Raw genomic sequence first — 17,118 nt, forward strand, 5'->3', positions numbered from 1 at the left:
AAGAAAAAGGCAGGTGTCTATTTGTCACATCACTACTATTAATGTTAATAAAGCATTAGGAGACTTCATAATAAAGTGAGAAGTGTTACTGAGCTAGACTTGTATCCAGAGGCGAGATCCCGGTCAGAGCTACACTAGTTTGAGTTTCTCTTTCTGTGAAAAGTCTTCAGATGAGAACTCAGCTCACTATGCAATAAACGAGGCACTCTAGGGCAGACAGGAAACTATGTACGTGAGTTGAAAACACAGAGAGAGCTTACTGTTTGCACCTGGAAGTGTGACATCCAACCTACCCACTGCAACCACATCACAAACAATATTTCATGGTTCATTGAATAAGACATTGTTGTTCCTCTGTTTATTTATCACTGCTATTTACAACTGGATGAGTAGCAATGAGTAACCCGACAAACAGCTGTTGTCTCTCCGGTTTGTTTCTTATTCAGTTTTCAGGGCTAGTGAGCAAAACAGTTCTGCCAGAGCTGCATTCCAGCTGCTGAGTGAATAGTGCTCAGTCAGGTTTGACGGAGGAACACCTTTTCAGCTAAATTAATACCACCATTACAGTGATTGCTTCTTTAACAGCCAGTCAGCCAGCTAGTCACTCTGTCTCAGTTATGCTCTGGCCAGTGTTCCCTCTAAGCTACGTACATGCAACCACGAAGCTCCTGGAGCAGTCCCGTGCTGAAGAATTGCAAGCTCACGCAGAGATGCACGAGATTGAACTTCACTAAAATGTACACCATCTTTCCTCTACTGTGGATATATGGTTATTTTGTTGTAGGTTAAAGAGCGCGTCGGAGTAGCCTTGTTCTATTTCACAGGCATGCATGAGCGGTTGTAGAGTAGCCTATATGCCCATTTGAGATCACAGAACAGAACCGATTGTGCACATATGTCGATATTCTTTCCTAGCTTGTGAGTGACTTGCCCAGTTTTTGGCTAATTTTGCTCAGCAATGGGGGAGTGATTGTTTCCTACAAGATCACAAAAGTTGTACATGTCTAACTGTATTTGAAAAGCAAGTCAGGTGAGCTTTTTTTTTGTCTTAAAGGGAAAGTGTCCTATTTTGAGACGGGCTTGAAAGTGCAAATAAGCCAATAGGCAGAGGGTAGCACACATTTCTGTATGATTCTCTTAATGGTAATAATAATGATAACAATTAATTGAAAGCGGTTTCTTGCATCCTATCACGATACAATGCCACTTTCAGGCACCTTTTTGACCAATTGTGACAGGTTAAACATCATTCCTAAAATGGTTAATGCCAAGCATAATGTTTTGATAAAGTCTCATGGAATGTTGGCCTACATTGAACACCACATATTGGCTATTGTTGGCGATATCATAGTCAACAGCTATATCCATGTGAAAATGTCCCACGGCACAGACGTCTAGTTTTGATTTACATTTGTTTTGAGTTGTCAACTAACGTGAAATCAACAAAGTTTCACCATGTCATTGGATTTTGGTTCAAACTTGGGTGGGAAAAAAATATGAAATTCCCTTATGCTAACTTTTTTCTAATCTAATGTGTTTTCCACTTTGATTCAATGTCATCGCATTGCATTTTGGGGTTGAAATGATGTGAAAACAACATTGATTCAACCATTTTTTTTCCAGTGGGGTTATGGCATTTGGTCCATTGGTTTTGTTGATAGGCCTACATTATGCTCAACTAGCCACATTAGCTTATAGGCCACTGTCTGAAACTGTAACGTACAGCCTGTGTTCACAGTTAATGCGTGCCGGAAGTTGTACAAAATTCTGACAAAAAGGTTAATGAGAGCCATTGGTTCGCTTTCAGAAGAAATCTGTGTGTGGTTTTCCATATAGTTGTTGTGCCGGTGCCATTCTCATTTATGGTCATGCTTCTTTACTAACCTACACACTACTTTAGCATTGTTTCTTTTAGATACAAATATCTTGTTGACTTGATCTTGATTCTATTACAGTGCCTTCAGAAACTATTCACACCCCTTAACTTTTTCCATTTCTGTTGGTACAGCCTGATTTTTTTTTTTTTTTTTTTTATGGATTAAATTTAGGTTTTGTGTCACTGGCCTACACACAATACCCCACGAAGTAGAATATTTTTTATAGATTTTAATTTTATTTGTATTAATTCTAAATGAAAAGCTGAAATGTCTTGAGTCAATAACTATTCAACCCCTTTGTTATGGCAATCCTAAAGTGTAAAAATGTGTTTAACAAGTCACATAAGTTGCATGGACTCACTGCGTGCAATAAGTTTTTAACATGATTTTTGAATGACTACCTCATCTCTGTACCCCACACATACCGTCAGTCTAGCAGTGAATTTCAAACACAGATTCAACCACAAAGACTAGGGAGGTTTTCCATTGCCTTGCAAAGAAGGGCACCTATTGGTAGATGGGTAAAATAAAAAGCTGACATTCCCATATCCCTCTGAGCATGGTGAAGTTATTACACTTTGGATGGTGTATCAATACACCCAGTCACTACAAAGATGCAGGCATCCTTTCTTACTCCGTTGCCGGCGAGGAAGGAAACAGCTCAGGGATTTCACCATGAAGCCAATGGTGACTTTAAAACAGTTACAGAGTGTGTAATGGCTGTGATAGAATTTAGGACAACATTGTAGTTACTCCACAAAACTAACCGAATTGACAGAGTGAAAAGAAGGAAGACTGTACAGAATAAAAAATATTAGCAATGATCAACAACCAATTTGACAGAGCTTGAATAACAGGCAAATGTTGCACAATTCAGGTGTGGAAAGCTCTTAAACTCACAGCTGTAATTGCTGTCAAAGGTGCTTCTACAATGTATTGACTCAGGGGTGTGGATACTTATATAAATGAGATATTTCTGTATTTCATGTTCAATAAATTTGCAAACATGTTTTCACTTTGTCATTATGGGCTATTGTGTGTAGATGGATGCCCCTCATCCATCTACACACAATAGCCCATAATGACAAAGACAAAGATGACAAAGAAAGATGCATTTTAATACATTTTGAATTCAGGCTGTAATACAACAAAATGTGGAATAAGTCAAGGGGTATGAATAATTTCTGAAAGCCGCGTATGTCTGCTTAGACCACTGTTCTGTTATTACTGTGTAAGTGCAGTACTGTCATTAGTAACAACTTACACAAGGCACAAAGTAGGGCTGTGCCCCACACTCCCACCTCTTCCCAAGATAGTCTGTTCCCGGATCAAAGATTCTTCAAAGTAAAATAATCAAAAGCTTCTTCAAAGTAGCCACCCTTTGCCTTGATGACAGCTTTGCATACTCTTGGCATTCTCTCAACCACCTTCATGAGGTAGTCACCTGGAATGCATTTCAATGAACAGGTGTGCCTTGTTAAGGTGTGCCTCTGCAGTTGGCACTAATAAGCAACAAAGTCCAGGGTAGAGGTCTGCATGGGACTGATTTCTTCATCCCTCCTGCACCCGTAGCTTTTCATACTGCACCCTCTGGCTTTCTGTCCGACTCCCACCCACTACCGCAATAACTGGTCCCAAGCCCAACCGCAGTCCCTCAATGTTATTGTAGGCATATGTGACGCAGCTCACTTGACAGCCATGGTCCCAGAAATGTTGCGCCCTATAGGCAATATCGAAATAACATAAGAAATAGCATAGGTTAAACTACCAGAGATTCTCCCATGGCGCATTTATATTAAGCTATCAGTATTACTGGGCTATAATCAGCCAATAGGCTTCACTTAGTTTGAAGAGGGCAGAGTTGGAGAGACTTGCACTTTATCTTGAGCTCTTTCTATGTCCTACCTTTTAAGAGCGGGAGACATATGAGTGATACATTTTTATTTTTAGGCAATGTAGTAAACTATAGTATTTTGGAAGTAATGTGATTTACGCCGTGTCCCCCTCCAATCTTATTCATTATGATCTAAAAGGCAAAACTGATCCTAGACCAGCACTCCTATTGCCTGGCTACCCAGACTCCTTGCGCCGGCCAAACGCCACGGCACGCTCACGGACGTTAGTTTCTTATCCGCAATGAGCCTGGATCTGAGTTACCTCCCCGACCCTTCACCGAATGCGAACACATTCAGGGCTGTCTGATTTGGCCAGAGCCAGAACACACGTAGGTATAGCAGCAGTTTGAAAGTTCGCAATAGACTTTGATACTGTGATTGGTTGGAGATGAACCCATCGATGATTACTTTGTTTTGTAAAAGGCCCCTCTTGCCCCTCATCACCACAAACAACTTCAATGATGGCAGTCTCAGATTAAAGTATGTAGCGAACAACAGAGCAGCGGAATCATTAAGTGTGAGTCGTCAGGCTAGCACTCCTACTCTGAGACATTTTATTAAAACAGGCCCAGATTATCTACAGTGTTTTGGACCAACCTCTGGTGTCCTGATGGACTCCCCATTATGAGAGTTAATGCTATGATTGCAGGGACCTAGGCCCCACTTCCCTCTATCTGAGAGCATGCCAAAAACGACAGTCACTTCCCATGGTTAGGAGACGTAGGCCTGCAATAAACGTGTCTTTCCAGAAGTGGCCTACAGCAAAACCTCGGGCAGTGACCATTTAGAGCTGGAACTTTTTCTTCTGTGTATTGTTCTTTGGTTGAGCTCCATTTCACTTCCTTGAACACAGCAGAGGCAAACCGAGATGTATGGTTAGGAGCACTATTTTTAATAAACACACAAGACCAAGAGCTGTTGACTATTTCTAGCAGCCAGGTCCCTATGTTTAGGGTCTCGTTCTTCATTTTTTTTTTTTTTTTTTTTTTTGTAATGAGTCAAACTGTTATGGGGAATATCTCTATCCCTCACATGCCAATCAGAGAGTAGCTGGTTATTGTGTGAGGGAGGGGTTGGTTGCTGCTCTGTTCGGGCCCTACAGCTCCATAGGGGAATGTGTATTATGGAGGCCATGTTGGGGCGTTGGCTAGAGGAGACAGAGAGAGTAAGAGGAGAGGTGGAGAGACCGAGAGAGAGGGAAAGAGGAGTGGAGAACCCAGAACAAGCCAAGACGTATTTCCAGATATTACTTGTTGGAATGTAAAAGCTGTGTTTGAAAGAGGATGATAACTCATAGTGTTTACTTCACTATGGAGAGGAGGGAGGAACATTCCTCAGGCTCTAGCAGGCTAGCAGTCAGTTTTACTGGCACACTTGGCTGTTGGAGGGGGAGGGAGCGAGATATAGAAGAGGCAGATTTGGAGGGAGAGGAGAGAGAGGTAGAAAGAGAGCAAGAGAGAGACAAAGGAGATGGGAAGGGGGGGAGGGAAGAGAAATTTGAAAAATGTGAAAGACAGACAGAATGGGGGGAGGGGGGAGAGAGAGGATCAGAGTGTTCAAAGTAATACTGTATGTACGGAGGCTGTATAGAGGCCTGTGAAGGCACAGCCCTGACGTGTCAAGACAGGATCCCCTACTGTACTGTAGCCCTCATTGGAATCCTCCAATACACCACCACCACCTCAACCCAAATACTGTTCTTCTGTAGGGGTGGAGTCTGGGTCATGTTCAGTGGGCCCAAAATTGTGAAAATATGCTAACCTCTCACCATTACAATAACAGGGGAGGTTAGCATTTTGTAACTGTCTCCCTCATCATTATTCACAATTCATTCAGGACTTTCCGTAATCATGGCAGCATCCACATTAAAGTGTTTAGAAACATATTCTATTTTTATTTACAAAAAATAGTTTCTCCAGAATGACACAATACATAATTTACCATTGATTTCTATTGCTTTTGGTCCCCTAAAATAAGGGGGGGAGAAACTATGTACAAAAAGTGCTGTAATTTCTAAAGGGTTCACCCAGTATGTATCATTTCAAATTCAAAGTGCTGGACTACAGAGCCAAAACAACAACAACATGTCCACTGTCCCAATACTTTTGGAGGGGTGTGTACGTGTGTGTGTGCGCGTGCATGTTTTCCTACATTATCAGGACCAGAACGTCCTGTCAAGGTATGAAAACAAGAAAGAATGTTAAAAGTCATGATTTTTAAAATATTTTTTCCCCCATGTCCTGAATTTGTTCTATTTTAGGCTTTGGGATTAAGGTATAGTGAAAATAGGATTTTGAATGGATATCCATTTTTACTCCCCAAAAAGTCCTGAAAATTCCATTTTATTCTCAGTAACTAGTGCATATTTCCTACAAATCGCATACAAAATCATCTTATCAATCAGGACTCTGATTGTGACTGTGCTTATGACTCTCTTTGACTAACGTGGTAATCTGAGAAGGACTGGTTTCATAATTGTCACGGCGTCATAATCACAACATCCCTCTGAAAACCATCACGGTGTCAGTGTTGGCCTTCCATGGTGATCTAAACATGCGGTAAAAAGTTAATAGACCAATAAGAGAGTTCTAAACCTCTCTGCCGATAACAGCACATTTTCCCTTTTCACCTCCCCACTCAAACCGCTCCCAGGTAATTGTTACCCAGAAATGATTTGATATTGAGATAATAATAAAAAAAATGCTGCATTGGCCCTTTTAAACATACAGTATCTGCTCGTCAAACAGATTTAGTTAATGTCTCACAGCAACACCATACTGTACAGTGCCTTCAGAAAGTATTCACACCCCTTGACTTTTCCACATTTTGTTGTTACAGCCTTTTAACATTTATAAAATGATGATTTTGTGTCACTGGCCTACACACAATACCCCATAATGTCAAAGTGGACATTTTGTTTTCAATTTTGGTAGAACAGGAATTGTTTGTAGGGAAACACACCCCTCCCCCTCGACTCTTACCAGAAGCCGCCGTTCGATATATTCGGAATATGAAGAAGCCTTCTGGTTGAATAGCAGAGTTCCGTGTGTGGTAAACTCAGGCTTAGGAGATCTTATACGTTTGGTTCTATGATATCTTCATCAGCTAATTTCATTTTTTTGTGAATTGTGAAGCATTTACAGTGCCTTCAGAAAGTATTCACACCCCTTGTCTTTTTCCACATTTTGTTGTGTTACAGCCTGAATATAAAATTTATTAAATTGCGATTTTTGTTTCTCTGGCCTTCCATCAATACCCCATAATGTCAAAGTCAAATGTTATTTAAAATGAAAAGCTAAAATGTCTTGAGACAATAAATATTCAACCCTTTTAGTTATGGCAAGCCTAAATCAGTTTCGAAGTAAACATTTGCTTAACAAGTCATGTAATAAGTTGCATGGACTCAATCTGTGTGCAACAATAGTGTTTCACATGTTTTTTTTAATGACTACAGCATTTCTGTACCCCACATAGAATTCTCTGGAAGGTCCCTCGGTCGAGAAGTGAATTTCAAACAGATTCAACCACAAAGATGAGGGAGATTTTCCAATGCCTCGCAAAGAAGGACATCTATTGGTAGATGGGTAAACAAAAAAAAGCAGACACTGAATATCCCTTTGAGCATGGTGAAGTTACACCATTCAAAGTGTAATTAATACTGTATCAATACACCCAATCACTACAACGATACTGGCGTCCTTCTTAATAGGAAGGAAACTGCTCAGGGATTTCACCGAGGCCAATGGTGACTTTAAAACAGTTAGAGTTTAATGGCTGTAATAGGAGAATTGAGGATGGATAAACAACATTGTAGTTACTCCACAATACTAACCTAAGTGACAGAGTGAAAAGAAGGAAGCCTGTACAGAATACAAATATTCCAAAACATATTGGCAAAGAAATAACCTATATCCTGAATACAAAACGTTATGTTTGGAGCAAACACAGCACATCACTGAGTACCACTCTTCATATTTTCAAGCATGGTGGTGGCTGCATCATGTTATGGGTATGCTTGTAACCGGCAAGGAATAGAGCTGAGCACATGCAAAATACTAGAGGAAAATCTGCTTCAGTCTGCTTTCCAACAGACACTGGGAGACAAATTCACCTTTCAGCAGGACAATAACCTAAAACACAAGGCCAAATATATGTATACAGTGCATTCAGAAAGTATTAAAACCCCTTTTACTTTTTCCACATTTTGTTACGTTACAGCCTTATCTAAAATGGATTAAATATATGTTTTCCCTCATCAATAGACACCCAATACCAATACTGACAAAGCAAAAACAGGTTTTTAGAATTTTTGGACATTTTATAAAAAATCTACATATTCATTCAGACTCTTTACTCAGTACTTTGTTGAAGCACCTTTGGCAGCGATTACAGCCTTGCGTCTTCTTGGGTATGACGCTACAAGCTTGGCACACCTGTATTTGGGGAGTTTCTCCAATTCTTCTCTGCAGATCTTCTCAAGCTCTGTCAGGCTGGATGGGGGAGCGTTGCTGCACAGCAATTTTCAGGTATCTCAAGAGATGTTCCATCGGGTTCAAGTCCGGCCTCTGGCTGGGCCACTCAAGGACATTCACAGACTTGTCCCGAAGCCACTCCTGCATTGTCTTGGCTGTGTACTTTAGGGTCGTTGTTCTGTGGTAAGGTGAACCTTTGCCCCAGTCTGAGGTCCTGAGCGCTCTGGAGAAGGTTTCCACCAAGGATCTCACTGTAATTTGCTCCACTGCTGCTGAAAGACATCCCCACAGCATGATTCTGCCACCACCATGCTTCACCATAGGGATGATGAATATTTCAATCTTGGTTTCATCTGACCAGAGAATCTTGTTTCTCATGGTCTGAAAGTCCTTCATGTGCCTTTTGGCAAACTCCAAGCGGGCTGTCATGTCCTTTTTTTTCTGAGGTGTGGTTTCCGTCTGGCCATTCTACCATAAAGGCCTGATTGGTGGAGTGCTGCAGAGATGGTTGTCCTCCTGGAAGGTTCTCCCATCTCCAGAAAGGAACTCTGGAGCTCTGTCAGAGTGACCCTTCTCCACCAATTTCTCAGTTAGGCTGAGTGGCCAGCTCTAGGAAGAGTTTTGGTGGTTCCAAACTTCTTCTATTTAAGAATGGTGGAGGCCACTTTTCTTGGGGACCTTCAATGCTGCAGACATTTTTTGGTACCCTTCCCCAGATCTGTGCCTCGACACAATCCTGTCTCGTAGCTCTACGGACAATTCTTTCGACCTCATGGCTTGGTTTTTGCTCTGACGTGCACTGTCAACTATGGTGCATTTTATATAGACAGGTGTGTGCCTTTCCAAATCATGTCCAATCAATTGCATTTACCACAGGTGGACTCCAAGTTGTAGAAACATGTCAAGGAGTATCTCTGGAAACAGGATGCACCTTAGCTCAATTTCAAGTCTCATAGCAAATGGTCTGAATACTTATGTAAATAATGTATTTTTGTTTTTTAATTCTAAAAACCTGTTTTTGCTTTGTCATTATGGGGTATTGTGTGTAGATTGAGATTTTTATTTTAATCAATTTTAGAATAAGGCTATAATGTAACAATGTGGAAAAAGTTAAGGGGTCTGAATAATTTCCGAATGCACTTACACGAGTTGCTTACCAAAACGACATGTATTCCTGAGTGGCCTAGTTACAGTTTTGACTTAAATTGGCTTGAAAATATATAGCAAGAATTGAAAATGGCTGTCTAGCAATGATAAAAAAAGAATGTACAACTATTGTACAATCCAGGTGTGCAAAGCTCTTAGATTTACCCAGAGACTCACAGCTGTAATCGCTGGCAAAGGTGATTCTGACATGTATTGACCCAGGGGTGTGAATACCTCTGTGAATTAGATATTTCTGTATTTCATTTTAAATCAATTTGCCAAAATTTCTAAACATAATGACAAAGTTTTCACTTTGTCATTATGGGGTATTGTGTGTAGATGAATGAGAAAATATATTTAACCCATTTTTAATTCAGGCTGTAACACAGCAAAATGTGGAATAAGTCGAGGGGTATGAATACTTTCTGAAGGCACTGTATTTGTAGTGTTTGTAAAAATGCCAAATATTAGATTTAGCTTATGGTGACCCAGCCCTTTACAGTACCTCATCAGTTTTTGTAACTGTAAATAATATCTCCTCTCGCTCTGTTTCTAAATAGGCGTTTGGCAACGCGAAGACGGCACAGAACAACAACTCCAGCCGCTTTGGGAAGTTCATCCGGCTCAACTATCTAGAGAGTGGGGTGGTGAGAGGGTGAGGCAGTGTGTTTGTGTTATCATGTATTGCATGACATTTTTCACACCATAGCAACACCTGTTGCTGCATGATGGCTGTATCATCACAGAAACAAGATACCATTCACTTTTAAATCAGTGCGATGGTTCATTTTTTTTAGACTTGCCTGGGTGCCTGTCTGTTTCTGCTTTCTTGCCAACGTCTTATAGCAAAGAGCACAAACAGATCTGGGACCAGGCTATATTTCCTCACTGAATGGCAACCACATTTTCATCAGTGAGTTTCTGGGTAAAATTGATTTGGTTTATTTATGTAGTTCCTAGCTGCCAGTGTCACAGTGAAGGGAGCCTGTCTCTCAAACATGACTGCTGTCATAACCTTTCTTTTTAGTTCACAGCACACTTATTTGGCTTTATTTTTGAAATCAGACATAAGTACATAAATCAGACATTTGTACACAAGCCACACTTCTATCAGTTGTTGGTATCGATTTTGAATTGATTGATCTGTGTGTCTCCCTTGCAGGGCAGTAGTTGAGAAGTACTTGCTGGAGAAGTGTCGACTGGTGTTCAGAGCTAAGAATGAAAGGTATGGCTGGACTAGCAGAGATCTGACACACACACACACACACACAGGTATAGATGGAGTAGAAGGGAAGAACTGGCGCTCGACAAACATTTTCCCGCTATTGACGTAAATTAATGATTCAAGCGAAAGCAGGTGCAACTCTGGCTTATCTAAATTTTGACTCTGTCCCTTACTGAATGAGTCCTTGTTTGGGATATTGAAATGAGTGCATCCAAGAACAATTTTTTATGAAGGTGCTCAACACTAATTCAGGAAATTCACGCTCAGATCATTTGTCATAGCAGCATCACATCAACTATTCTATGAAGCAGTTTTGTGCTTCTTACTTTCACAGGCTGTAGGGTTAATGCCACACAAACAGCATGCGCTCCTGTGACTGTAGTGCATAAAAGGCTTGTTATTTTATTAGCTTCTCTTATTTAAAGTTGAACCCTGGTCTGAAGTGTAACTTAAAGTCTACTTCACTTTCTTATTAATTCAAATCATGCGGAAAAGCATAGAGAAGGTATAAGTGATAGCACCACTATACATTACTCTCTTGCTGCAAAATGGAAACTAATGATGGAAACACTTAAAGATGGACTCCACATTAGGGGAAACGCCCTCCAGCGCCTTTGTTTTTTGTTTTGTTGACTAAACAGGTGAGCAGCATGGTAAAAAAAAATTGCAGTACATATTCTGCTGTTCTATGTCGTCCGAGGGGTGTAAAACATGTTTTTTTTTGCTGTCACTTCTTTGTTGCTGTAATATCCCAAACAGACGTTGCAGTTTCACTATTTAGGATTTTCAGCTTTAAAGGCCCAGTGCAGCGTTTTTATATAAATATCAAATATTTTCTGGGTAACAGTTAAAAGTACCTTACTGTAATAGTTTTCCATTAAAATTGACAAAAATAGCTTTTCAGCTTAATTTTACTAGGACTGTCTGGGAGTGGAACTTTTTTTTTATTGGTCTATTAACTCATTTACCACCTGGTGTTGTCACCAGGCAAGCTGAAACTCCCGCCCATGCAAACCTGCTGATTAGATGGTCCTGTGTAGATTGTTTTTTCAACCAGCAACGATTAGGTAATAACACTGATAAATACATTTTTTGAAAGTTTAGTGTTAGTTTCATCAGCTATTGTACAATATGATACAAATCACACAATCACACCATTTGAATCACGTTACAATTTTTATTACAGATGAATGTACTATATATACACACTAATGATTAACAGTCTGACTGGAGACCTATGTTTTTCCTGACCAGGGAATAACCAGAGCCTTACAGTAGTTGTTTCCTATAACTAAGGCCTGGAATTTTTCCTGGTCAGGTCATGCAGTCAGAGAAAAACTCCTTGCCCTCTCTACAGTACAGTATAACCTCTAACATCTGACCTTTAGGACCTACTATGTGTTCTAGTACCTGCTGGTGGGGGCTTCTGACTGAAACACACACAGTATGACCTCTGACCCTTGACCTCTAGGAACTACCATGTGTTCTACTACCTGCTGGTGGGAGCATCCACGGAGGAGCAGAGAGAGTTCAGTCTGCTGCAGCCTGAAGACTACACATATCTACAACAGGTACTCACTCACTCACTGACTCACTCTCTCACACACACACATTCACACTCTCTCTCACACACACATTCCCACTCACTCACTCTCACACACATTCACACTCACTCACTCTCACACACACACACATTCACTCACATACACACTAACACAGGGTATACACCAGTTCAGTTGAGTTCATTAACGTCATAATCATTACACACTAGGGTTTAATAGCGGGAACCGGGTTACTGAGATTTCCCAACCAAACCCACTACCATTTCCCGGGATAAATAACTGCGAGAAACTGGTCAATTATAATAAATTATTTCTATGAACAGCATGACGTGAAATAAAACTGTTAAAATTATATGCGATGTCTAAATCTGGCTTCTCTATGGCCTTCTCTGCTATCTATATGATCAATCATCAACGCTCAGGGTGGGGACAGACAGTGCATGTCAGTATGGAGCGCAGTTCACAATGCATGTATCATCTCATCAGCTGGTAACTTTTTTTCTTGTGACGAGTAGGCCTACAGTAGCCTAATATTAGGACTGAATCCTCGTCTAATTTACATATCTCCATCTAGGTTTTGGGGGTCACATTATTTTTGCACTGTAAAGATTTTTTATTTTATTGCAACTGCAGAGTTTTAATACAGTCAATCACTCGAATATCGTTGCTTTAAATCAGTGTGCACGCGAGCACTTTCTCAGTCTTACCCTCTCTCCATCCATCCCATTCAAATTGCATCCAAAATAGATAATCCTGTTCAAGATGGATGGATGTCCCATCCACCCCTTTCAGGTAAAACATTCAATGCAGTATTAGCCTTGTACACTGAGTGTACAAAACATTAAGAACACACACATTCCTAATATTGAGTTGCACCCCCTGATTTGCCCTCAAAACAGCCTCAATTCGTCGGGGCATGGACTCTACAAGGTGTCGAAAGTGTTCCACGGGGATGCTGGCCCATGTTGACGCCAATGCTTCCCATGTTGATGTCAAGTGGGCTTTATGTCCTTTGGGTGGTGGACCATTCTTGATACACATGGGAAACTGTTGAGCATGAAAAACCCAACAGCAATGCAGTTCTCGACACAAACTGATGTGCCTGGCACCTACTACCATAACCTGTTCAAAGGCACTTAAATAATTTGTCTTGCCCATTCACTCTCTGAATGGCACACATACACAATCCATGTCTCAAGGCTTAAAAATCATTCTTTAAAACCTCTACGGGATGAGTGTCCCTAAACGGGGACGGTTGTTGCTGACGAGCGCCAATGTGACTAGAATGGCGTCGTATACAACAGCCAACTTTCTGGGACATAGACATGTCTTATATGGGCAGAAAACTTAAATTCTTGTTAATTTTTCTGCAGTGTCCTATTAACAGTAGCTATTAACAGTGAAAAAATACCATGATATTGTTTGAGAGTGCACAACAACAACTTTTATCACGGCAACTGGTTTGATACATTTACATTTACATTTAAGTCATTTAGCAGACGCTCTTATCCAGAGCGACTTACAAATTGGTGCATTCACCTTATGATATCCAGTGGAACAACCACTTTACAATAGTGCATCTAACTCTTTTAAGGGGGGGGGGGGGTTAGAAGGATTACTTTATCCTATCCTAGGTATTCCTTAAAGAGGTGGGGTTTCAGGTGTCTCCGGAAGGTGGTGATTGACTCCGTTGACCTGGCGTCGTGAGGGAGTTTGTTCCACATTGGGGTGCCAGAGCAGCGAACAGTTTTGACTGGGCTGAGCGGGAACTGTACTTCCTCAGAGGTGGGAGGCGAGCAGGCCAGAGGTGGATGAACGCAGTGCCCTTGTTTGGGTGTAGGGCCTGATCAGAGCCTGAAGGTACGGAGGTGCCGTTCCCTCACAGCTCCGTAGGCAAGCACCATGGTCTTGTAACGTGCGAGCTTCAACTGGAAGCCAGTGGAGAGAGCGGAGGAGCGGGGTGACGTGAGAGAACTTGGGAAAGTTGAACACCAGACGGGCTGCGGGCGTTCTGGATGAGTTGTAGGGGTTTAATGGCACAGGCAGGGAGCCCAGCCAACAGGAGTTGCAGTAATCCAGACGGGAGATGACAAGTGCCTGGATTAGGACCTGCGCCGCTTCCTGCGTGAGGCAGGGTCGTACTCTGCGAATGTTGTAGAGCATGAACCTACAGGAACGGGTCACCGCCTTGATGTTGTTGAGAATGACAGGGTGTTGTCCAGGATCACGCCAAGGTTCTTAGCACTCTGGGAGGAGGACACAATGGAGTTGTCAACCGTGATGGCGAGATCATGGAAGGGCAGTCCTTCCCGGGAGGAAGAGCAGCCCGTCTTGCCGAGGTTCAGCTTGAGGTGGTGATCCGTCATCCACACTGATATGTCTGCCAGACTGCAGAGATGCGATTCACCACCTGGTTATCAGGGGGGGAAAGGAGAAGATTAATTGTGTGTCGTCTGCATAGCAATGATAGGAGAGACCATGTGAGGATATGACAGAGCAAGTGACTTGGTGTATAGCGAGAATAGGAGAGGGCTAGAACAGAGCCCTGGGGACACCAGGGTGAGAGCACGTGGTGCGGAGACAGATTCTCGCCACGCCACCTGCTAGGAGCGACCTGTCAGGTAGGACGCAATCCAAGCGTGGGCCGCGCCGGAGATGCCCAGCTCGGAGAGGGTGGAGAGGAGGATCTGATGGTTCACAGTATCAAAGGCAGCCGATAGGTCTAGAAGGATGAGAGCAGAGGAGAGAGAGTTAGCTTTAGCAGTGCGGAGCGCTCCGTGACACAGAGAAGAGCAGTCTCAGTTGAATGACTAGTCTTGAAACCTGACTGATTTGGATCAAGAAGGTCATTCTGAGAGAGATAGCAGGAGAGCTGGCCAAGGACGGCACGTTCAAGAGTTTTGGAGAGAAAGAAAGAAGGGATACTGGTCTGTAGTTGTTGACATCGGAGGGATCGAGTGTAGGTTTTTTCAGAAGGGGTGCAACGCTCGCTCTCTTGAAGACGGAAGGGACGTAGCCAGCGGTCAAGGATGAGTTGATGAGCGAGGTGAGGTAAGGAGAAGGTCTCCGGAAATGGTCTGGAGAAGAGAGGAGGGGATAGGGTCAAGCGGGCAGGTGTTGGGCGGCCGGCCGTCACAAGACGCCGAGAGATTTCATCTGGAGAGAGAGGGGAGAAAGAGGTCAAAGCACAGGGTAGGGCAGTGTGAGCAGAACCAGCGGTGTCGTTTGACTTAGCAAACGAGGATCGGATGTCGTCGACCTTCTTTTCAAATTCATATACATAAATACATTCACCTCTGAAGGTAAATAATGTACTTACATTCAGTAATCTTGCTCTGATTTGTCATCCTGAGGGTCCCAGTGATAAAATGTAGCATAGTTTTGTTTTCTAAAATAAATGTTTGTTCAAATGTAGGAACTGGGGTCTACAGTTTGATCCCACTGCTGTCTCTGGCTCCACACCCACCCTGCCCGGCCATCGAGATGTGTGAAAGTTAGTGTATAAGCTAATGATCCATCATATATGACATTCCTGGGAGTGTGTAAACTTAAATTCTTTATAACCATAGCATTTTTGTATGTTCTCTATAGTTATGCACTTCAAAATGTATCAATTGACCAATTCGGCACATTTGGGCAAACTCCTGGCAGACTTGATACAAAATATTGTGCAGTAATGTAATTCTTCACTGGATCAGTCTGAAACGTTGCACACACACTGCTGCCATCTGGTGGCCAAAATCTAAATTACACCTAGACTCCTACCTGAAAGTATGGCTTTTCTCTTGCATTTCAAAGATGATAAAAAAATATATATTTAAACGCATGTTTTTTGTTTGTATTATCTTTTACCAAATCTAATGTGTTATTCTCCTACATTCATTTCACATTTCCACAAACTTCAACGTGTTTCCTTTCAAATGGTATCAAGAATATGCATATCCATGCTTCAGGTCCTGAGCTACAGGCAGTTAGATTTGGGTATGTCATTTTAGGCGAAATTTGAAAAAAAGGGTACGATCTTAGAGGTTTCTAACGTGTCTCCTCCCCTTCATCTACACTGATTGTAGTGGATTTAACAAGTGACATCAATAGCTTTCACCTTGATTCACCTGGTCAGTCTATGTCATGGAAAGAGCAAGGGTTCCTAATGTTTCGTACACCCAGTTTATTTACCTAATGAATGATGGGTTAATATGCATAAGCTTCTAACTTATAGCCTCTGTCATCATGTTCTCTTGCACAATACGCACCTGCGCTCCTATGGCCTCGAATAACTAGAATAGCTTGTTGGAAAATTGTTTGAGCAGGGATGCAAGCTTGCTCTTGTTTGCTGAATGTTAAATACATTCTTTCAAACTCCCAACGAGTTTGAAAGAAGAGAATGCGCGACAGCAATAGGCTATAGCAGTTATTTATTCATGTCAGACCCATAGCCATTCAATCTTCGTGAAGAGAAGAGAAAGCCGTCTGCATCTTATTCTAGTCCTATATTATTCAAGCATGTCATTACAATGATGAAGATAAGAACAACTAATCTTATTTAAGTTAAAGGTAGACTCAGCGGATATACGTTGCCAGTAGCGGTACCACAGATATTGAAATGAGCAAGATGCAAGACTTTGCTCTCAAACACGTTGCACAATATTAGGGGATTTATTATGAAAGGTAGGCTATATCTGTCAGCCTACTAATTATAAAAATGTGACATAGGCCCTATTAGATTTCAACATTTTTTTAAATCAAATTCACTAGCCTTTAATTGTAACTTTGCAGGCCGCATGTCCTGCACCAGAATCACAGTACAGTAATACAGTACACACTCAAAATGATTACTGGAGCGTGTTTCATTTATTTACCCAAGAGAGCATACATCTATGGGCCTTTAAGTTTTTCTGTTGTGCGTAACGTGCGGTAGCCTATAGCCCATTATATGTATTG

General features: G+C 41.7%; 1 protein-coding gene across 8 annotated transcripts in view; it reads left to right on the forward strand.

Annotated features, from left to right (window-relative positions):
* The window catches only part of myo9b (myosin IXb), a 74,606-nt gene that overhangs the window by 15,549 nt on the left and 41,939 nt on the right, over positions 1–17,118 (forward strand). For all 8 annotated transcript variants that reach the window (XM_024009398.3, XM_024009405.3, XM_024009406.3 and 5 more), the window contains exons 3-5: positions 9,951–10,045; positions 10,553–10,615; positions 12,087–12,186. In XM_024009398.3, coding sequence (XP_023865166.1) covers positions 9,951–10,045; positions 10,553–10,615; positions 12,087–12,186 — 258 coding nt within the window. The remainder of the gene's footprint in view (positions 1–9,950; positions 10,046–10,552; positions 10,616–12,086; positions 12,187–17,118) is intronic.

This window comes from Salvelinus sp. IW2-2015, linkage group LG19 (assembly GCF_002910315.2).
Source record: "Salvelinus sp. IW2-2015 linkage group LG19, ASM291031v2, whole genome shotgun sequence".
In the NCBI taxonomy this organism is placed as follows: Eukaryota; Metazoa; Chordata; class Actinopteri; order Salmoniformes; family Salmonidae; genus Salvelinus; species Salvelinus sp. IW2-2015.